Source organism: Abramis brama, assembly GCF_963993115.1.
Source record: "Abramis brama genome assembly, chromosome: 2".
NCBI lineage: Eukaryota > Metazoa > Chordata > Actinopteri > Cypriniformes > Leuciscidae > Abramis > Abramis brama.
The window spans coordinates 64,786,514-64,811,296 of record NC_139964.1 but is presented as its reverse complement, the minus strand read 5'-3'; the positions used below and the strand labels follow the sequence as shown (position 1 = coordinate 64,811,296).

General features: G+C 39.1%; 1 protein-coding gene across 1 annotated transcript in view; it reads right to left on the bottom strand.

Annotated features, from left to right (window-relative positions):
- The window catches only part of gpc5a (glypican 5a), a 172,338-nt gene that overhangs the window by 111,688 nt on the left and 35,867 nt on the right, over positions 1 to 24,783 (bottom strand). Inside the window, exons 3-4 of the mRNA XM_084105848.1 lie at positions 4,022 to 4,716; positions 561 to 688 (exon numbers count right to left, since the gene is read on the bottom strand). Of these exons, the coding sequence (XP_083961974.1) occupies positions 561 to 688; positions 4,022 to 4,716 (823 nt within the window). The remainder of the gene's footprint in view (positions 1 to 560; positions 689 to 4,021; positions 4,717 to 24,783) is intronic.

The following is a 24,783-nucleotide window of genomic DNA, read 5'->3' as shown; positions in this document are numbered from 1 at the left end:
TACATGAAATATTATATTAACATATACAATATAAATATAAATGATACATGTATAAAGACCCATTACCCATTATTCCTTAGTGTGAGACAAAAAGTAATTATATAATATTTAACATTAATATTATTATTAAGACATTTTTCACAATATTATACAGAATATTAATTATTTTAAATATTATATTAATATATAAAATATTTCTAGACATTATATATGCACAAAGACCAATTTATATTGTATTTATTTTATAAAATATGTTTTTCTCTTTGGCCATTTATATTAATGATATTATTATTATTATTATTATTATTAAAACATGTTTTCAGAAATACTAAAATAATGATTAATCAAAATATATTAATATGTAAAATATTTATATTCATCATGTATGTACAAAAGTCCAATTTATATGGTATGATATACGTATATGGGAGATTATATGGTATTAAGACATGTTTGAAAATAGTAAAAAAAAAAAATCAAATAAAAAATATTCGCTACGTCCAGAGCTTTGGCTGTGTATGAGTGTGTGTACAGTGTGTTGATGTGGTTTCCAGACTCACCTCCTCCAGTTGCTGAGAGTGTCCTCTGTGTTTCTGCCCACTGCCTTCAGAGGAATGGAGTCTCTGCTGTCCTGAACGCTGCTCACCTGTTCCCGCTCTCTGCTGGGGTGACCACACACCTTGTGCACCTGCAGAAGTCACACACACACACACACACACACGTTATTCACAGTTCTAACACATCCGCCGGCGTGTTGGTTATAGTGGCCGAAGCTCAGTTTGCAGGTCAGACTCAGAAGGTGTTGATGTGGGTGTAGTATCATGATCAGCCACTAGGCGATGCTGTTTTTTAACTCATGGGATTCACAATCTCGTTGCCTCTGAAAGGTCAACTTTGAGCCGGTTTCTCTAATGATGATCTGGGGCTGGACTGTACAAGTGAGAGGAATAGAGAGCATTTCTTTCTACAGGACTTTGGATTTTGAAAAGGACAAACGTGACTCAGTCTGTAGTTCATTCAGAGTCAAAACTGTATTACTTAAATTAAATTAAATTCTATAATAAATAATAAATATGTCTTTGTATAATAAATAATAAATATGTCTTTGTATATATAATAATATTAATAATATATAATATAATATATAATACATTATATATACAAAGACCAATTTATACTGTATTTATTTTTTGAAAATAACATTTTATTAATGTATAGATAAAAAAAAAATATTATTACACAAAATATTAATTTATCACATTAATATCACTTTTAAATATTATAATATTAATTATATACAACTATTATTAGTTGTTAGTTAATAAAAATATTAATATTTAAAAAAATAAATTATATATATATATATATATAGCAGCAATTTGGAACTTGATGGACACAAAACTATATATATATATATATATATATATATAGATATATAGATATAGATATAGATATATCTATATATATATATATACAGATATAGATATCGATATATAGATATAGATATAGATATAGAAATAGATATATAGTTTTGTGTCCATCAAGTTCTAAATTCATTGAGAAATAATCAAATGAGATGAACAATCTTTCAATTCTCACATATTTAGGCATGTGGTAATACATAAAAACATGCATTACCACATGGCTTTAATTGAATTTCCAGCAAAAATAACTATATTATGGTATGTAGGCCATATGTACAATTACTCATACTGTGATATAATATTTTGGTCATACTGTCCAACACAATGTGAGACCACTTCAAAAAATGCTTTTCTTGCTTAGTATTTTTGTCTTGTTTCCAGTCCAAATATCAAAAAAAATTCTTAAATCAAGATGCATTTACTAAAGTAGTAAATGCCATAAGATATTATGTCTTATTTTCTGGGGAAATAAATTAAAATTAAGTGAGTTTTTGCTTAAAACAAGCAAAATTATCTGTCCATGGGTTAAGAAAAATAATGAATTAAGATTATTTTTCTTACCCCATAAACAGATAATTTTGCTTGTTTAAATCAGACTCACTTCATTTTGATTAATTCCCCCGGAAAACAAGACATAATATCTTAACTAACTTTACTTATCTAGTAAATGCATCTTGATTTAAGAATTTTTTGATATTTGGACTGGAAACCAGACAAAAATACTAAGTAAGAAAAGCATTTTTGCAGTGACTAAAACAGACAATAATAGGTATTTGTAGTGTTTTATGAAGATCCTCATCCCTCTTAAATGAAACGGGTCATATGGAGTGCTTTTATTGGTCTAATACTAGCCGTGATGTCCCACACTGACCCTAACCAATGACAACACCTTATTAGAGACTTGATTCTGATCCAGTTCCACACCCCGACCCCTGAAGATCAAGTGTCACCCAATAGCTGACAAAGCCATGCGGTTTAAAGGCTTATTTCTGCTTGCACACACACACACACACACTGTCTGCAAACATTTCAGCACAGCACAACACGATCTGAAAACATGCGTACTGGATCCCACAGAAGCCCACTATGGTTTCTGGCAAACTCAGTCTGCATGTGGCCAGAACACATCAGCGCGGTCGGCCGTGTCTCGGCAGCTGCCCACACCGAGGGTATTTTGGGCATGTTCTGGGCTCGCTGGCAGCATCATGGCATGTGTGTGTGTGTGTGTGTGTGTGACTGCGAGCAACTGATGTTCAGGCCGTCCCGCATTCCACGCCGTCCGAGCTGTAGTTACACACACTGGCTTTTGAGACACGGCTTGAGGAATTTTCAAGGCATGGAAATTGCAGAAGTGCAAAGGCCAGTGTTTAGGTTTAGTGTTTACCTAATTGTGAATGCAAGTCTTTTGGACGAGCCACAGCCATAAAAGTAAATGAACATTGAGTCTTCAGGGTTTTATAGACTCAATTAAATTCTAAATCTCACATGTCACATGTTGCCATATAGTCGCTTCAGAAATTTTGTGAAAAACTGAACTGGCAAATGCATCAATTTATTCCAGCCAAAATGACTTACAGCTTGAATAGGGCTTTTCCTGAGGACTTCATTTATGTATTTTTCTTCAACATTGCATACTTTTATGCCCTGTTCTCATATATATATATATATATACACATATACATATACATATATATATATATATATATATATTTATTTAATGTTATGGAGAACATGTCAAAACTACACTTTTTATAATTTTTATGTAATACTTTTCAGCTGAATTATATGTAGATTTCATTGATTTACTCTTGTCCCAGAAACTTTAAACTTATGAAACATATATTTTAAGAATATAAATGATCAGATATTTAAAATTAAGATGATCTAAACAAAAGTGAAAGATTAAATAATAATTTACATCATCTTTTTATGTTTGTCCTCCATCATTTACACCACACTGAAACAATTTGGCCCCTAATAAAGATATATATATATAGGCTATATATATATATTTTTTTTTTTTTTTTTTTTTATTTATTTATTTTTTTTTTTTTTTTAAAAAGTCAAATTATGCCAGAACTGGGAAAATATTATTTACTAATTTGTACTTAGAATACATAAAAAGGATAGATATGAAATTAGTCTTATTTAAATAAGTTATTTTTTATTTAATTTAATTTTTTACTCTAAATATTTAATTTTCAAAAAGTCCTGGCAAAAGTGCCTAGATGAAGAAACATCCACATATATTAAATATTCATATACAGTACATATACTGATATAAATATACATTCCTGTATCTCCAATAGTAGAGTATGGCGTTAGCAACAGCAAGGTCATGGGTTCGATTCCCAGGGAATGCATGAACTGATAAGAAGCATACTTTGCATAAAAGCATCTACCAAATGCATAAGAGTAAATGTAAATGTTCCCAACAGTAAAATACTTCTTTGCATCAAAGAATATATCAAAATGACAACAGCTGATGCAATTTATCGAGGGTCATTTGACCATGAGAAACCTGGAGTCAACTCATTTGCATCAGTAGTGACGTCTTATGCATGATCACTTCGGATCCTACAACCTGTGCTTAGTACCTGAGCAGAAAGCCGGGGTCCGTTCCTCTGTGCGTGGGCCACTGCGTCCCTCACCATCCCGTGGACTCCCAGAAGCACTTGCTCCAGGTCTTGTGCCCCGTGCATGCGGGCGGAGAGGGTCTCTAGCGACCGCACGAACTCCCTCCAGTGGGCGTCCACTTCGGCCAGGCTGGCGAGACACCCTCGGACCACGTTGAGGCAGTAGCCCATGCAGGGCTTGCTGGTGGTCAGACCCTGGCAGTGTGGACAGTAGCTCATCCTCAGAAGGCCACGCCTGCATTCACGGCTGAGCTGAATATGGTCGGTGGTGTTGATGACCTCGATGCCCAGGTGAAGCGCCTGCAGAAACACTCGTCCCGGCAGAGAGGCGCGGGAGATGTGTGTGGCGAGACGGCCCGGGTATCCACCGTACGGCACCAGATCCCGACACGCAGCGCGGACACACTCGGCGTACGCCGGAGACAAGCGGGACAGACCCGGCTCGACCAGTCGCTCGTAAACGAGAGGGAACAGGGCGTCGAAAAAGCGCTGCGAAGCTTCTTCCAGGCTGAGCTCGGAGCCCAACACGAACAGCCCCACATCTGTGAAAAACTCCCCCACGGGAGCCGCCGCCGGACCGGCCAGGTCCCGGTACGTGTGGAGGAGGACGGTGTGAGTGTGGTTCTCCGCCTGACGCACCAGGGAGTCCACGGTTTCTGGAAGAAAGACAGAGAAAAGATGTGAGAAACGGTTCAAGGGAAAGTTATTAAATTAAAAAAAATATAGATTTTGTTGTTCTTTGGATAGCATAGCATCGAAGTCAATGTCTACAAGTTAATAAAACAGAAGTGCTACACAAGTTTGTCCTTTTAAACTGTTCAATATACACTTACTGGCCACTTTATTAGGTACACCTGTTCAACTGCTTATTAATACAAATATCTAATCAGCCAATCACATGGCAGCAACTCAATGCATGTAGGTTTGGTTGAGATGATCTACTGAAGATCAAACTGAGCGTCAGAATGGGGAAGACAGCTGATTTAAGTGACTGAATGTGGCATGGTTGTTGGTGCCAGACGCGCTGGTCTGAGTATTTCAGAATCTGCTGATCTATTGGGATTTTCAAACACAACCATCGGGTTTACAGAGAATGGGCTGAAAATGCATTGTTGATGCCAGAGGTCAGAGGAGGCCAGACTGGTTCAGCTGATAGAAAGGCAACAGTAACTCAAATAACCACTCGAGGTCTGCAGAAGAGCATCTCTGAACACGTCAAACCTTGAAGCAGACCCAGAACACACACCGATGCCACTCCTGTCAGATGAGAACAGCAAACTGAGGCAACAATTCACACAGACTCATCAAAACTGGACAATAGAAGATTGGAAAAACATTGTCTGGTCTGATGAGTCTTGATTTCTGCTGCAACATTCAGATTGCAGGGTCAGAGTTTGGTGTAAACAACACTAAAGCATGGATCCATCATGTCTTGTATCAGCGCTTCAGGCTGCTGGTGTTGTGAAGCTGTGGAGGATATTTTTCTCCAACATTTCTAATAATAAGAAGTGTTTCTTGGGCACCAAATCATCATATTAAAATGATTTCTGAAGGATCATGTGACACTAAAGACTGAAGTAATGATGCTGAAAATTCAGCTTTGATCACAGGAATAAATAACACTTTAAAATATATTTTAAATGATATTACAATATTTTACAATATTACTGTTTTTACTGTATTTTTGATCAAATAAAAGCAGCCTTAGTGAGCAGAAGAAACTTCTTTCAAAAACATGATTTTTTTTTTTTTTTTTATGTTTTTGCACAGTAGTGTACCTTTAACATTTGCATAAAAATGTCAAAAGTTGCAATATTCTCTCTGGTTGATGCTATGAGTGTCTAAATCTAACAGAAATGAGTCCCAGACCCTTTGAACACGGCGGAGCAGAGAATGGCAGTTCCTGCAGGCGAGCCCAATACGAAATGCCTTTTTATCTGTGTGCAAAGAGATCTAAAGAGATTCCTCAGTCCAGAGAGAGAGAAATAAAAAGAGGATAACAAGACAGAAAGAGCTTGAAGATACAAGGGTGCAATGATGCCTTGAAGCGCTCTTCATATATCCGAGCTTACAGCACATTGAGAGATCATCTGCCTTTTTATTATTCTCTATTATGTCTGTTTATGATGCCCAAAATCATCTTTGTGCACATTCTCCAATCGCTCAGTGCTAATTCATATGCATTTATATGATGTATAAACAACAGTATCTCAGAGAGCATTATGTTGGAAATGACTCATAACTATTGTAGTTTTAATGGCCTTTGGTTTTATTATGTTTTCTGTTTCTTGTAAAAGAAGCGTATGACTTGAGGATATCATAAGTGATTTATCTTTGTGAATATATACTGAGTAATATATTTGAATCAAAAACTTTTATAAATGATGCATTCTAAGAAAAAAGGACGAGGAGGACGGACAGAGAGGAAGATGGAGAGAAGGGCCAGATATGCAGAAATAACCTGATGTCGGGTTACAGGTTCATTCCCTGTGGGAATCTTTTAGCCTGTGGATTGAGCACGACTTCCTCAGTTATAACAATATCTTTGCTGCACTTTTTCTGAGCCCCTAGAAATACCTGAAGAAGAACAGAACAGCCGGCACTCCTGCGTCTCCTCGTTAACCCTAGCAAAATGAATCTGAGAGGAACATCCTGGATAGTTGCTTAATTTATAAATGTATATATATATGTGTGTGTGTGTGTGTGTGTGTGTGTTAACATTTTTTCACATTATACATTTATACACTGAATGTAAAAATTGTATACGAAATGAAAAAAAAAATGTTTAATATATAAAAAAGCATGTTTTAAAGAAACTAAATATAACTTGCATAAAAAAATTTAGACAATTGTAAAAATATATTACACAATTATATTTCATTTATTTTATACATTTAATTTTAAAGGTGTTACATTTTAAATTTAAAGTGTTGGTAACACTATACTTAAAGTCTTTATGCATTATAAAGGTATTCAAAATGAACATTTTAATGGATTATATATATATATTTAAAAAAAAATATATATATATATATATATATATTTTTTATTTTTATTTTTTTTTAAGTTTTATATATATTTTTTTTTTAAATATTTGTATAAAAAATATATTATATATATATATATATATATATATATATATATATATATATATATATATATATATATATATATATATATATATATATATATATGTGTATATGTATATGTATATATGTGTTACGAACTGCTCAGAGACACAAAGTAGGAGATCCAAATGCAGCTTTATTGGCTGGGGCAATCCAGAGGCGTAATCCAAAGTACAGGCTAGGGTCATACACAGGCAGGTAGTCAAAACAAAGAAACAAACAAAACAAACAAAACAGGCAGGGACCAGAGGCAAGAGAGTAATCCAGGGACCAGAGGCAAGAGAGTAATCCAGGGAACACGGCAAGATATCAAAAACCAAGAAACAAGAAAACCAGGGAAACGCTCAGAAATGCAGTGTAACACTTAACAAGACTTCGCGGTGAGTGAATGAATGAACATGGTATAAATAGACAGACTAACAAGATGAGACAGGTGAATGCAATCAGTGAATGAGGTACAGGTGAATGTGATCAGTGATAATGAGTCCAGGCAGTGAGTTCTGGGAAATGTAGTTTGAGAGTGATAATGGTCTTATGTGGAGTGCCCTCTGGTGGCTCTCAAGGGCAACTCCAGCTGGTGATCGTTACATAGCCCCCCCTTTAAGGAGCGGATTCCAGACCCTCCTAAAACTGTCCAGGAGGGAGGTGGAGCGGAGGCGGACCCGGGGGCGGGACGGAGGGCCAGGCCCGTGCAGCAGAAGGGGACCTGAAAACTCTGGCAGGGCGGCAGGCCAGGGCGGAGCAGGCTGTGCAGGCGGAGCAGGCTGTGCAGGCGACCAGGCCGGAGCAGGCTGTGCAGGCGACCAGGGCGGATCAGGCTGTGCAGGCGACCAGGGCGGATCAGGCTGTGCAGGCGGCCGGGGCGGAGCAGGTTGAGCAGGCGGCCGGGGCGGAGCAGGCTGTGCAGGCGGCCGGGGCGGAGCAGGCTGTGCAGGCGGCCGGGGCGGAGACGACCCTTCAGGCGGCCGGGGTGGAGACGACCCTTCAGGCGGATCCAACGGTTCAGGAACATGAACGGGCTCAGGAACAGGAACAGACACCGGCTCAGGGACAGGAACAGACACCGGCTCAGGGACAGGAACAGACACCGGCTCAGGGACAGGAACAGACACCGGCTCAGGGACAGGAACAGACACCGGCTCAGGGACAGGAACAGACACCGGCTCAGGGACAGGAACAGACACCGGCTCAGGGACAGGAACAGACACCGGCTCAGCGGCGGCCATCTTTTCCGAAGACACAGGCGTGGAGTCGGCCATCTTGTCCGAAGACACAGGCGTGGAGTCGGCCATCTTGTCCGAAGACACAGGCGTGGAGTCGGCCATCTTGTCCGAAGACACAGGCGTGGAGTCGGCCATCTTGTCCGAAGACACAGGCGTGGAGTCGGCCATCTTGTCCGAAGACACAGGCGTGGAGTCGGCCATCTTGTCCGAAGACACAGGCGTGGAGTCGGCCATCTTGTCCGAAGACACAGGCGTGGAGTCGGCCATCTTGTCTGAAGACACAGGCGCAGAAAGAGGAAGAGGAACAGATTCAGGCTCAGTATCAGGATCAGATTCAGGCTCAGGAACAGATTCAGTCTCGGCGGGACGAGACTCTTGACGGGCGGACGTGACGTGAAGCTCAGTCTCTGGATCGGCTGACGTGACGTGAAGCTCAGTCTCTGGATCGGCTGACGTGACGTGAAGCTCAGTCTCTGGATCGGCAGAAGTGACGTGAAGCTCAGTCTCTGGATCGGCAGAAGTGACGTGAAGCTCAGTCTCTGGATCGGCAGAAGTGACGTGAAGCTCAGTCTCTGGATCGGCAGAAGTGACGTGAAGCTCAGTCTCTGGATCGGCAGAAGTGACGTGAAGCTCAGTCTCTGGATCGGCAGAAGTGACGTGAAGCTCAGTCTCTGGATCGGCAGAAGTGACGTGAACAGTCTCTGGCTCGGCAGAAGTGACGTGGACAGTCTCTGGCTCAGGATCAGCGCGCTCTGAGCTTGACGGGACCAGCGGCGAGGGCTTTGAGCTGGGTAGGACCAGCGGCGAAGAGGACTCTGAGCTGGTTAGGACCAGCGATGAAGAGGGCTTTGAGCTGGAAAGGACCAGCGATGAAGAGGGCTCTGAACTGGACGGAACCAGCGGCGAAGAGGGCTCTGAGCTGGGCAGGACCAGCGGCGAAGAGGGCTCTGAGCTGGACGGAACCAGCGATGAAGAGGGCTCTGTGCTGGGCAGGACCAGCGGCGAAGAGGGCTCTGTGCTGGATGGAACCAGCGATGAAGAGGGCTCTGTACTGGACTGGACCAGCAGTGAAGAAGGCTCTGTGCTGGACGAGACCAGCGGTGAAGAGGGCTCTGTGCTGGACAAGACCAGCAGTGAAGGCTCTAGCTTGGCGGGCATGTCGCTTGCTGTCTCAGGGGCGGCGGGCATGACGCATACTGCCTTGGCTTCGGCAGATTTGGCGTGAAGTGCAGGCTCGGCTGGACTGGTGTGAAGTGCAGGCTCGGCAGACGTGACGTGAAGCTCTGGCTCGGCAGACGTGAAACCCACAGAAAAAGTCGAACCACCGAGTTGCAGGGCCAAATCAACATACTGTTTTAGAGTCCAGCTAGGGTGATAAAGTGGCATTATAGAGCTAAGCGGCTCGGATAGTCCTCCACGAAAAAAGATCATTAGACATAACTCGTCCATACATGTCAAGCAAGCCAGCTCCAAAAAGTCCATGACGTATACCTCTATGGGCTGGTGTCCCTGACGGAGACGCATGATCTGTGCTGCTGGATTCATTATGGATCTGGATCTTACTTGGCTGCTGGATCAGTGTTGGCGAAGTCTTCTGTTACGAACTGCTCAGAGACACAAAGTAGGAGATCCAAATGCAGCTTTATTGGCTGGGGCAATCCAGAGGCGTAATCCAAAGTACAGGCTAGGGTCATACACAGGCAGGTAGTCAAAACAAAGAAACAAACAAAACAAACAAAACAGGCAGGGACCAGAGGCAAGAGAGTAATCCAGGGACCAGAGGCAAGAGAGTAATCCAGGGAACAGGGCAAGATATCAAAAACCAAGAAACAAGAAAACCAGGGAAACGCTCAGAAATGCAGTGTAACACTTAACAAGACTTCACGGTGAGTGAATGAATGAACATGGTATAAATAGACAGACTAACAAGATGAGACAGGTGAATGCAATCAGTGAATGAGGTACAGGTGAATGTGATCAGTGATAATGAGTCCAGGCAGTGAGTTCTGGGAAATGTAGTTTGAGAGTGATAATGGTCTTATGTGGAGTGCCCTCTGGTGGCTCTCAAGGGCAACTCCAGCTGGTGATCGTTACAATATGTATATATATATATATATATTTTTTTTTTTTTTGTAACCAAAGTTAAAATGCATTATAATATTTAGCAGTTTCCTTGTTACATCTGTATTTGGTTTATTGTCATTGTGTGTTTATTGTGTTTTAATGCATTATACTTTCTAAAGGTGCAACATAAGTACTATAATGTATTATAACTGTATTACAATTATTCATGAGATTTCAAGGAATAATTAGTGCATTAAAAATACTTTAATAAAGGATTTAAGTAAAGTGTTACCACAATGTTTATCTATAATGTTTGATTTGAATGAGATTTGAATGAATAAATCAATAATAAAATAAACTTTTCATTAAATTAAAAGGGTGATGATGGTCAGACCCTCATTCTTTCTTCGCACCCCGGCCAGTAACTCAACAAATCCAATTTTTCTTTTGGCACTTGATGAGTGTTAATGTTGGCCCCCGATTGTTGCTTTGCACAAATCACATTGCTGGCATGCTCTCTGTGGCGTGATTCTTTTTAAATAATAAGTGTCTGACTACAGCTTTGGATGTGTGTGGGTAAGATGGGTCAGGGTGACTGGGGCCGAATCAAGCGGAAGGGTGAGACGTTGCCCTAAAACTGTTGTGCGGAGAAAAATATGTCTGTCTGAGAGCCGAACACATCATGTGCCTGTCATGGGTTGTGGTGTAAGTGTGTGATGAGGGTGAGACGTGTAAAGAAAGAGAAAGACAGATCTGAAGGGGTAAAACAGGGCGCTTTTATCATAAGCGATATATATTTTTGTGAATATATACTGATTAATGTATTTTTAAATCTAAAACTTACTCAAATGACCCAGCCTAAAAAAAATACAAAATAATAGTAAACATTCAATTCTCAATCTATTTAATTCTGAAAATATATTTTTTTCTTTGAAATATACACTACTGTTCAAAAGTTTGAGGTCGGTAAGGTTTTAATTTAAACAAATTAATACTTTTATACAGAAAGGATGCATTTAATTGATCAAACGTGACAGTAAATGCATTGATAATGTTACAAAAGATATATATTTAAAAATGAAATGCTGTTCTTTTGAATTTATGAAAGAAAAAAACAATTCTTAAGCATCAAATCATCATATTAGAGTGATTTCTGAAGGATCATGTGACACTGAAGACTGGAGTAATGATGCTGAAAATTCAGCTTTGATCACAGGAATAAATTACATTTTACAATTTATTCACATAGAATCTTTTAAATTATAAAAATATTTCACAATTTTAGCTGTTTTGACTGTAGTTCAAATAAATGCGACTCGTCTTGTCAAAACAGCTCGTCTTGTCTTCAACGAGCCCAAGAGGGCCCACGTCACTCCTCTGTTCATCTCTCTGCACTGGCTACCTCTCGCTGCTCGCATCAAGTTCAAGGCATTGACGCTTGCTTACCGATCTATCACAGGCTCAGCTCCCTCCTACTTTAACTCATTCCTACGAGTCTACATCCCTACCAGACGCCTACGATCAGTCAACGAGCGACGTCTCGTGGTTCCATCGCAGAGAGCCACAAAATCACTTTCCAGAACATTCTCATTCACAGTTCCATGCTGGTGGAACACTCTCCCCTCCCTCATCCGGAATGCTGAATCCCTGACAACCTTCAAAAAGCATCTGAAAACCCATCTCTTCCGTGAGCACTTAACCACATAAAAAAAAAAAAAAAAAAAAAAAAACTCCCCTTTCCCTCTAAAAACCTCACTTATCGGGCTTATGCTACTCTGAATAATGCCTGAACTTTGTATCTTGAGCACTCCTTGCGTAGCTTTGGTTTTTGCCTCTTCATGATGATTCGCTTAATCTAGTCCTGCTTTGTAAGTCGCTTTGGATAAAAGCGTCTGCCAAATGACTAAATGTAAATGTAAATGCAGTCTTGGTGAGCAGAAGAGACTTCTTTAAAAAAAAAAAAATATTTTTAAATCTTACTGATCAAATTCATGCTACAATCTTTGAGGAACTATTTAAGCATCATACTATTATTCTTTAAATTAAACCAATGCATCTCCATCCCTGAAAACCTCCAGTACAAACAGAGACCTAGATGTCTTTCCATGTAATTTTGCCTAGCGATCCACAAGCACACTTCAGCACTAGAGAGGCACTCGATCCACTCGCTCGCTGAAAGAATGACCGGCGGCATCACGAGAAACACAGGTCAACAGATTCTCAATGCTACTCCAGACTAGTGTCTCTTCTAGTGCTTGCAGTGGCGAGGACAAAAAGAGCACAAATGTGTAGGTGTCACGCAGTGAAATGTGTGAGAGGATTAGACGCATTCGATAAGTTTGGTCTTGGCCGACTACTGAGGGTTTCACAGGGATTAGAAACGGCTGATATGGGCTGGGGGGGGGGGAGGGGTCAGCATAGATGTTTACCAAAGAGCGTTAATGAATCCTTCTACTAAACCGCAGAAAGACAGTATGTCTGAGCATGTGTGGGTATAAAGATGGAAGTCTTTAGGAGTTAAACAGGAAGATTAGTGAATTCCCTGACAGGAGGTGACTAGAGGAGAACCCATTATATGTGCCGTGGCTATTTGTCTCATTTAGTGGCTCATTACGCGCTGTAGTCAAGGAGAACCGAACTCGCAGGACACGGTGAGTGGCTTTTTCCAAGTAATTCACTGCGCTCGTGGTTAATCCAGAGTCAAAACCTCAAGCGACCACCCCTCACAAAAGTACCACAGTTTCCCACACTCTTTGGCCGGAGAGTTTTTATGAGTTTCAGGTCATTGGTGACATTCCCAGTCGCATGTGAGTTCCCTTATTGTAGACATATGTTCATTCATTCATGAATTAAGAAACAAATAATGATTTCCATTCCATGAAAATCTAATTTTTACAATTCCAGGTTATAGTTTTTTAAAGGTTTTAAACAGGTTTTTACAAATCATTATATACTACTTACAATAACAGAGTAATTTGGATCCAGACAGACAGACAGACAGATAGAACGATAGAACGATAGAACGATAGAACGATAGAACGATAGAACGATAGAACGATAGAACGATAGAACGATAGAACGATAGATAGATAGATAGATAGATAGATAGATAGATAGAACGATAGAACGATAGAACGATAGAAAGATAGATAGATAGATAGATAGATAGATAGATAGATAGAACGATAGAACGATAGAACGATAGATAGATAGATAGATAGATAGATAGATAGATAGATAGATAGATAGATAGATAGATAGATAGATAGATAGATAGATAGATAGATAGATAGATAGATAGATAGATAGATAGATAGAACGATAGAACGATAGAACGATAGATAGATAGATAGATAGATAGATAGATAGATAGATAGATAGATAGATAGATAGGGCCCTGTTTTAATGATCTGAAACGCAAGTATCAAGCGCGAAACGCAAATAACTTTGTGGGCGGATCTCAGGCGCTGTTGCTATTATACTGGCGGGATAAATGACTCTTGCGCCCGACGCAAATCTAAAATGGGTTGGTCTGAAGTCGCTTCATTACTCATAGGTGTGGTTTGGGCGTAACGTGAAATAAACCAGTCAGAGCGTCATCTCACATTCCCTTTAAGAGCAGACGCGCTTGTTCCATGGCGGATTGCTATTATAATGGCGGATTTGCCAGACGCACGCCAGGAGCGGTTCACAGCCGAGGAGACCGATGTATCTTCATGGACACAACAATGATTTCCCTCGTGTGTTAATATTTTTCCTTGTAATAATGTATGGTTTTCTAAAAATGAGAACTGCTGTGTCTGTGTGTAGATGAGAGAAGCAAGTGTATGCGCGTTGTGCACACACTACATTATGGCCAAGCATGCGCCCTTAAAATAGCATCTGAAAAACACGCCACTGACTTTAGACTAGGTTTCTCCTGGTCTGTGGCGGAATTGTTTTCTAAACCTGCTAAATAGCACCAGGGAACGTTTGCGCCGGAACACGCCTCCTCTTCTCGCTGAACCGTCCCCGGGAGCGCAAGTTCATTCCCTAATTTACCGACGTGCGTCTGTGGAGGGAAAAGTCCGCTGTGCGTCGGGTGCAAAATAGGAATGATACATGCGTCGGTGTACAAAGTCAATTGTGCTAGGTGCCACAGACAGATAGATAGATAGATAGATAGATAGATAGATAGATAGATAGATAGATAGATAGATAGATAGATAGATAGATAGATAGATAGATAGATAGATAGATAGATAGATAGATTTTGTTTAGTGTAATAATTCATGAATGATCAACATAAAAACAGAATATATTTTATAGAGCTCACCCAATCCTTTGCCTTGATCTTACGCGTTCGCTTTCCCGAGGCAAACTATTAGCATGACAGCAGGATAACCGATGTTGAGAGACCTGGAACATTTTCCCCGGAGCCTGGCCGACGGCTCCAACATTTTCTGCTGATGTCTCCATGAGGGGACGCCTCGGGGAACCCCCCGAAGATTTATGGGATAGATCCAACCAAATCGTGACAAAAGTGCTAACTCATCAGAACTGAGATTAAGCACACCTGCGATTGGTGATGGAGAAATCCCTGGCATTTCCTTCATACGGAGCAGACAGAGGACAGGAAAGGCGGGACGGAGAGGAGATTCGGTGTCACTTCAGATTGGAAACATATGAATGCTTCATAGCGGGACGCCGGACAAGCAGAGCCCATGAGAAAGACTCAAGGACGGCTAGGTTATGCTGAGTTTCAGCAACTTCAGCAGGAACCATCTCAAGCGTGAATATCACAGAGCTATTTTTCATTACTAGTCCACTGGGAGCCATAGAAAATGCCACAACTATTTACTTAAACAGCATTCTTATTCTTTCTGTGTGGTTCAATATAAAGCCAGGGCCAAATTAAGAGCTGGCATCACTGATGATCCAACTGCGCAATTAAAGTGTGCCAACTTTGAACTGTTAAATGCAAATTTTGGGATTTATTTAAAGACCTAATGAAATAAAAATGAACATTTTGTGACAAAGTCAATATATTCTAGCTCTAAGACCATCTTTGTGCTATTGCAATGCTATGTTGTGTCCATGTGTGTGTGTGTTAGTATTTTTATATATGTATATAATATTATTAATTTATATAGCCTACAGCTATAACCTTTCAACATCAGAATGTTATTCAACTACAATACTTTTTTTTTTTTTTTTTGCAGAACTTCATCTACGTTTGTCCAAGACAGACTCTCAGTTATAGGATTCATACAATATATAACTTCAGAGGCTTTATCCGACACAAACACAACTTACTGATCCGCAGTTATACATATTTTAAAACGCAAACGGGTGCAAGATTGAGAAGAAACAGCATTGTGTGACTTTAACCTCTTTTATGCCTTCTGTGTCTTTGCTGAAAGTTAACAAATGAGGGGAGGAGGATATAATATGTGAAAGTAGTTAGTGATGGACCAGTGTGAAGATTAGCAGGTACAGTTACTTCAAATGTTGACGTGCCTAAAAATGATGATGCATAAAATCGAGCTTGCACGGACATGCTTGAATAAAGTATGTTTTGTACCAGTGCCTCTTGCAAATTAGCTCTGCTTAGCACACAACTGCGTGTGTTCTAGTAGTTCTGCTTCTTAATGCTATAGATGCATTTTGTCGAGCGTTTTTCTAATGCATTCCCAAACGGGACTGATCTTTACAGGTGGCCTTTAGCAGAAGAACAATGCATCAATGCCTCAGACTCGCGCATGAATACTGCATGAGCTGCCCTAATGCATTGTTCATCAGATAAAGGCCACAACCACAGCAAAGACACCGAATATCTTTCCTCCGAGCCTTCACACAGACAGCTGATGTGATGTTTGTATGGCCTCGCAACCGGGTAGGTTAATGCCTTTACTACGACGAGGACGTTCAAAGGACATAGAGACCACAGAGCGAGGTGGAAACCTTATTTTTATTTGCAAACAAGTTGGAGTTCTTTAAAAGAAAGTCAAATAGACTATTGAAGATCAGGCATGTGGTTTAACCTAATAGACGCTACAATAGAGACAAGCTCGGTTACTTCTTTTCCTTTGTCTGACAACTCGTTTTATAATGTTTAAGTCAACAAAACACTTTCACATATGCGTACATGTCCTGCAACATTCAATTAGTACTAGTGACGCACTGCCCTATCCGAGACGCATTGTTCTCGCAGCTGTTTTGGCCTGACATCTTTGTCCATCGACGCACAATCAGGAATGCATTTCATCCTATTTGGTGCGGCTCCTCCCTCCCGTATGAATCTGCTCGGCTGCTAAAAGGCTTTCCCAGACCCCATTCTCATCCCTCCATCCATAATTGCAGCATTACTCATTTTCAATAATGCTAAGTAATCCACTTACCCATGACAGCATATTATTTAATTCAGCTATGAGGCATGGCACAGCATGGCTCGCAGGACTCGTAGGTTTCTGAGGTGGTCTCGAGTCGTGTTGGGCGGGGAACATGAAATAGCTATACTTATGTTCATGCAATTGGTGAGAATCAATATGGTAACAATGTGTGGAATAAAATAAATATATAATGCATTTTTTTTTTTTAAGTAAACATTTTAAAATGAATTACAAAGCATTGCATTGGTTTTAAAAAGTGTTATTTTTTTTTATTTTTTTTTTTTTTTTGCAAAATAAAAATTGTATAAGTATTTCAGATAAAAGTTTTTGTCATCCACACAAAACAACAGCTTTAAGATCAAGCAGAAGCCTTGGTCAAACAGGTTGCATCTGCAATGTATGGAAGCTTGTTTCCGCCACAGAGTGAAAAATAAAAAAGGTAATTGCGACTTTTTAATCTCACAATTCTGACTTTTTTTCTCTCTATTGCGAGTTTACATCTCACAATTCTGACTTTTTATCTCAGAATTACGTGATATAAAGTTGCAATTGCAGGTTATTAAATCAAAATTGCGTGATATAAAGTCGCAATTGCGTGTTATAAAGTCAGAATTGTGAGATATAAACTATTCTGAGGTAAAAAAAAAAAAAAAAAAGTGTCTTTTTTCCCCTTAGAATGGACTTTATATCTCACAATTCTCAGAAAAGATGTCAGAATTGCGAGATATAAACTCGCAATTATGTGTTATAAAGTCAGAATTGCGTGATATAAAGTCGCAATTGAGAAAAAAAACTTTATTTCACGCAATTGCGACTTTATATCACACAATTCTGAGAAATAAAGTCAGAATTGCGAGATGTAAACTCGCAATTGTGAGATAAAAAGTCACAATTATCTTTTAAAATGTTTTATTCTGTGGCGGAAACAAGCTTCCATAGCAATGGACTGAACAAAAGTGCAAGCAAATCAGTAAGGGTTAGCTACTGGAAGAATGTTGCATTAAATTAATATTCATGAGCCTAGCTGGTGTTCAGATATTTCTTCTCTTTGGTAAAACTTTGGTGGTTAACTTTTCTTCTTTTTTTTTTTTCTTTTTTTTTAAAGATGTCAATTAAACTGTAAAACCAACATTTAAAACTACAAGTTGTGCAAATTGTGCTTATAAACATGACATCACCAAACACAGCCACTTCACATTAACCCATACTGGCAATGGCAAGCTTATCCGGCATCCGTGATTGGGCTTTACGATGGTCTGAGTAATGAAGCGTCACTAAAGGTGGCTTCTGTAATCCTCTGACCTGAAACCAGAGCTCTGGTGTGAAGTGAAGTGGAGCTTTGTATGGCTCGCCTGCTAGGTTTGTTTGAGTTGGACCAACACTTGTTCGCTGGCAACATTTTTGTTTGCTTCTCTCACAAGGGTACGACTGCAGAGGAGCAGATCTTGGCACAGTTTCCTTCACGACCTCTTTAAACATCGGCACCGCTGGCTGAGTATACGCAATCCTAGTGAAAAAAAGAGCAGGATAACAGAAAGGTGGCATGGGGTTTATTTGGTCCGGAGTGAAAAACTCGCATGTGTCTGATGATGAGATGCTGGTACCTTTCACCCCTATTAAGTGAGGTGGATGGCGTCCATGTTGGCGCTTTTATAGGGGCTGGGGTTACGTCTGGGACAGGCTCTTTCACAAGCTGAGTTACGTCTGATTTATATGAGGCATGAATTGCAATAAGTGAAGCTTCGGGCAAACTAAATGATTCAAGCACTGCAGGATCACACGTCAGTGTTACAGCGCAGTCCTTCACCAAAATGTTTTAAAAAAGGATTAAAAAAAAGAAAAGAAAAGAAAAACAGAAAAAAAACCAAAAAAAACATGTGCGTTAAAAATAACATAGAAATTAAAATACAAACACATTTAAATATTTTTTTATAATATTATATATATATATATATTATGAAATATTTCAAATAATGTATTTGCAGAAAAAGTTTGATAGTCTTGGACTAGAAGAACAACTTAGCTAGAAGTTGATTAACTTAAAGAATGGTTAAGCAAAGTATAAATGGAAATTTCCATTTCATCCAACATTAAAATTCCCCAATACTAATCTGTTTGGTTGCCACACCTAAAAACGGGATGGATGGATGGACGGATGGATGGTTGGATGGATGGACGGATGGATGGATGGATGGATGGATGGACGGATGGACGGATGGATGGATGGATGGACGGATGGACGGATGGACGGATGGATGGACGGATGGATGGATGGATGGACGGATGGATGGATGGTTGGATGGATGGACGGATGGATGGATGGATGGATGGATGGATGGACGGATGGACGGATGGATGGATGGACGGATGGATGGATGGATGGACGGATGGATGGATGGACGGATGGATGGACTGATGGATGGATGGATGGACGGATGGATGGATGGTTGGATGGATGGACGGATGGATGGATGGATGGATGGATGGATGGACGGATGGACGGATGGATGGATGGACGGATGGATGGATGGATGGACGGATGGATGGATGGACGGATGGATGGATGGACGGATGGATGGATGGACGTGAGTTTAGTTTACCAAAATGTTTCAGTACAAAAATACTAAAGGATAAAAAAATAATAATGATATTAATTAAAAAAATAAAATAAAATAAAAACATAAGTTATTAGATTTGTTTTTATTAAACGCAGTTTAAATATATTAAAAACATTATTTGAAAATGTAATATATATATATATATATATATATATATATATATATATATATATATATATATATATATATATATATATATATTTTTTTTTTTTTTTTATTATTTTTTTTTTATTACTGAAATATAATAATTAATTTTTGTCCACCAGGGGGAGGGGGAGTTGCATGTTCTTGCCATAGACTGTAAATAAAAAAATAAAAAAACTAATTAATATGGATTAGTCATTTTTGCTCAGGCCAGATTCTAAAGAGAAATCTCTAAAAAGTAGTAAACAAGTATTAAACTGTGGTGCATTACTCATAAAATTATGTTCCAGGCATGCATAATTCCTCAAATCATGTGTCTTGCTGAGATGTGCTGTTACTTCAAGTGATCAGATGCAACATTTTCAGCCACTGGACCAAAAAAACATGTGGAAAAAATCCTCAATGATATCACAGAGACCTAGCAACGCCCTAGCAACCACCCAGAGCACCCTATTGCATAGCAACAGCCATAACACCCTAGCAAAGGCAAAAAGCACATTTTCTTCAGAAGTAGTTATATTTCACAACTTGACCCAGTACAAAAAAAATAAAAAATAAATAAGACTCTAACATCTCCCAAATGAGGGAAATATAAATATTTCCTAAATGTGGTTGTTTACAATTGAGAAATGTGATTTGCAATATTTACAAACAAAAGCTTTGAAGTCAGTTTTGTTTAAACCATGTTTACAAGAATTATTAAATATTTTGAGGTACTGATCCTCAGTGGTTAAAAAATCCATTAGTTCCAGACATAACATTGTAAAAACAAACACAAGAGCGTTTAAAGAAATAACTGCACCAAATATTTGCAATTCTGTCATAATTTACTCTTTCATATTGTTTCTTTAAGTGGCAACAGTTGTGTTTGAACGACGTGTGAGTAAATGATGACGGCTTTAACGCAAGATAACGCAATAAAACAAGCCAAACTGCATAACATGCATCATTTTTCTCCAGGCTGTCATACAAAAAAAATATGAGCACGTACAAAAACAAGAGCGAAACCAAACGAAATATTAGTAACTGATTACGATATAGTCAATTTTTGCTTTTTCCTGTGAGCATTTATTTTCTGTGCATTTTTTGTAGCTGTAGCTTTTTTGCCAAATAATTTTCAGAAAAACATCTTAACCATGTTTAGTGTTCTGTTATTTCCTCATATGTGACCCTGGATCACAAAACCAGTCACATGTCGCACAGGTATATTTGTGGCAATAGCCAACAATACATTGTATGGGTCAAAAATATAGATTTTTATTTATGCCAAAAATCATTAGGATATTAAGTAAAGATCATGATCCATGAGGATATTTTGTACATCTCCTACCGTAAATATATCAAACATTTATTTTTGTGAGTGAATGCAGCACAATCGCCAACATAAATAGACAACTTTAAAGACGATTTTCTCAATGTTTTGATTTTTTTGCACCCTCAGATTCCAGATTTTAGTTGTATCTCGGCCAAATATTGTCATATCCTAACAAACCATAGGCAACGGAAAGCTTATTTATTCAGCTTTCATATGAAGTAATAATCTCAATTTTTTTAAAAAATGGACCCATATGAATGGTTTTGTGGTCCAGGGTCACATATTTAAAATATATTTTTAAAAATAATAATAATAATGTCCTCCAGATATCACTTTTGGCCACTACTGTATAGCATTCCTCAAAGACACCACAAAAAGCCATGTGTGAGAAAGAACTTTAATACACTTTAATAATCACACTTAAATAACTGTTTTTCATTGGCAGCATATTTACCATCCATGGGACCTTCACATTTCACAAAAGGTTCTTCAGATTATTAGCATGTCTTCTATATTAATGGTTCTTCTCTGGCATCACTACAAAAACGTCCTTTTACAACCTTAATGTTTAGAGTGTTAGTCACGTCTGCCCACACATGATCACATCAGATCGTTGTCAGTAGTGATATCCATCATAACAGATCAGCGGTGAGCATCAGTTATCGCCCTGTGAGTGTAGCATCGTGAGGTCGAGCAGCCACTGTTCTCACACACCACCAAAACTGGGAACCGAGCCATGGATAAACACACACACACTTGATTGCTCAGAGGTTGCTCTTTCTCTGCTCAGGAGATTTAAAAAGTGTTCCCGTTTGAATTGCGTTTTTTTTTTAAGGTTACATTTCTTTACATTCTCTAAACCCAGTTCATTGTTCATTGACTAATATGCCATTCATGGATTTATCTCTGCCAAAAGTGTGAACATTGAGCCTCCCAGGCACCATCTAAACATTGAGCTGTCAATCAATTTCCAGCTCAACCTATCGTGAGAGTTTGGGGTGTGGCTTCTGTGGTAGGCGGAGCCAGAGGGTGTTTAGATGCTGTGGGAACATGACTGATGCGTTACAATATGAAAAGACATTCAGCTTTGGTTACAGAAGTACAAGCCAAAATTTGCTGAATTTAGACCTTAAAAGTTTAAACAGGTCATAAACACGTCAAAGTGAACAGGCCATTGCGATGAAACGCTACAGAGGATGATTCAATACCATATAGCATCATCATGCACCCGTTTAAAATGACAAATATACAAGGGCGTAGGTTTGATTTTGAAATTGGTGGGGACGGGGACATCCCCAGAAGCTGCATCTGTCAAAAGGGATAGTTTATCCAAAAATGAAAATTCTGTCATCATTTACACACCCTCAAGTTGTTTCAGACCTGTATGAATTTCTTTCTTTTTCTGAACACAAAAGAAGATATTTTGAAGAATGTTGGTTCAGCAGAAATAAATGCATACAGGTTTAAAACAACTTGAGGGTGAGTAAATGATGACAGAACTTTAATTTTTAAGTGAACTATCCCTTTAACGGAAATTAACTGTTGGCATATTTGTTTCACATCAATAATGTCCAGTTTGTCCTGTTGGACATGGCACACAGCAATAATGTTAAGTGACACTTGTGACCATTGCTCTGAGCCGTGTTTTCAGTCTCCTAAGAGCACTGAAACTTCTTTCAGCCTCAGCTGATGAGACTGGGATGACAAGGGTTTCAACTTCATCAAACAGTCCTCTCATTTCAACAAGTAATAACAAGGATAACAAGGATATAAAACTGTATATTATATCCCCCTACACTAACCCTGCCTATCACAGAAAACTTTAGGCATTTTTACATTTTTAGGACAAGTATTTCAGATATTGCCATCTTTGTGTGGACATTTTGTCACTATAACTGTTGATTTCTCCCTAGCTTACCACATCTAGGTTTCCTTTGGAGGAGCATTGCCGCTTCACACAAGAGCCTCTCACAAGTAGCCTATCTCATGTACCATGAATTGGTACATTTTTCTCACGCTCTTGTAAGAGATTTTAATCTAAGATGTTTTCTGATTAAATAAAATAAGCCTTATACATAAAACCACAAGACACAACCGGAAAACAGTGGTTATTTATAAATATATTTTAAGTTTTGATCGAAATTATTGCTAGGGACATATCAGTGTCACTGGATATTGGTAGGGACACGTCCCTAGCGTCCCTACTAAATTCTACGCCCCTGCAAATATACCAGTTAATAATGTTTATTTAGCCTCAAACAGTTGTGACGGGTTTATTATAAGCGAGACGCTCGCGTTCGTTCAAGACAGTGTTAGTCTGCTCAGTTGCTTACTCATGACACATAGCAACACAGCTAAAAGTATTCATTTGATTGAAATTAACCTACTTTTACCTGTTGAGAAATGCCTTCACAAGCACTCTTAAAGCAACACTAAGTAGGATTTTTTACCTTCAAATAATGTTTCCAAAATTGTTTCAGTGGTTCATCAAGTCTTGACAGGGTGAAAGGCACTTATGCCACCGCGTTGCGGTCCTTTATCTGGTATCCACGCTATGTAAGATTGCCAGATCGGGTCGCGTTTCTGTAGTTCTAATGAGACATAAGGAAACTACAAATTCGACTTGCTTCACGGCAAGCGTTACAATTGCCGATAGGTGGAGCGTACTCGACAGTAGACTACAACTAAATGTAAGATACCTAGCAGCCGAGTAGCTTTTGAATTGTCGTCATGACGGAGTCTGGAAATAAAAGGAAGGGTATGATGTCGGAGGAGGCGAGGAAAAGAAAACGGGAGCATGATCGAGTAAGAGCTCGAACTAGAGTGAACATTGGACCGGCTTACACTCGTTGGCGAGAGCTGAAGGAGGCTACAAGATGCAAGACTGATGGTCACTTGGCTTTTTTGTCACTGGACTTGTAAGTAATAATATTATTTATTTATTTTTTAAAACACTGTGCATGTGTGTACATGTTAGATTGTTATATATTTCGATTGGCTAATGTTAGATACGGCGTTAGCTATCGTGCGAACATATAATTAGTGATAAGCACGTAATTTTGTGTTCATAAACAGTTTTTCTAGCACTGCTGTTCTGAGTTGAATGCCGTGAAGATTACAAATTATATTATGAATTATAACTTCCAAAATCACCTCAAATGTTTGATCGCTTCCAAAGTTGTCGATTCTTAGTTTGTTTACGTTAGCGTTTTTGATTGATTGCATGTTAGCGTTAGTGAAGTTGTGAGATGCGGTAGGCTAAATTATTTACGACAGCGGTAATGGACAATTCCGCTTCCAACCTGTAGGGCGACCGCAGAGGAAAAGTTCCTTGGTATTGCTTTAAGAACTGTATTTGTCATGTTTGAGTTGGGGGAGGCGCGACACGCAAAAGGGGCGTTTGAAAGGCTGTTTGAAAATATGCTTTATTTTTGTAGTGCCACTAGTGTCACAGAAACTACGCCTTAAAGTATATTATATATCCTAAATTTCCTTAGGAGGCATTACGACTCTTCATTGAGTTTGTGGTTCTTCTTTCCCACAGATCTCACACCTCACGGTGCTTTAAAAACCAAAACGAACATGTCGTAAAGAATAAAGGGAGTAAAAGAGTTAAACGAGTGAATTAGTCTCATACTTGTTTGGTTAGACATCTGATGGGAGGGGTATTCACAGCTATCAATGGCGTGATTGTGCGGCGATACTGCTGTGAAATTCGATAAGCGAGATTGGCCTCGTGCGACGGCTTAATTTCTGACAACTTCTGATTACAGTCGGGTCGCTGGAAAAACATAAACGTCTCGTGGAAGTGTTGTTAAAACATGTTTGAAAAATGAAGTAGAAAATCTCCCCCATATGAA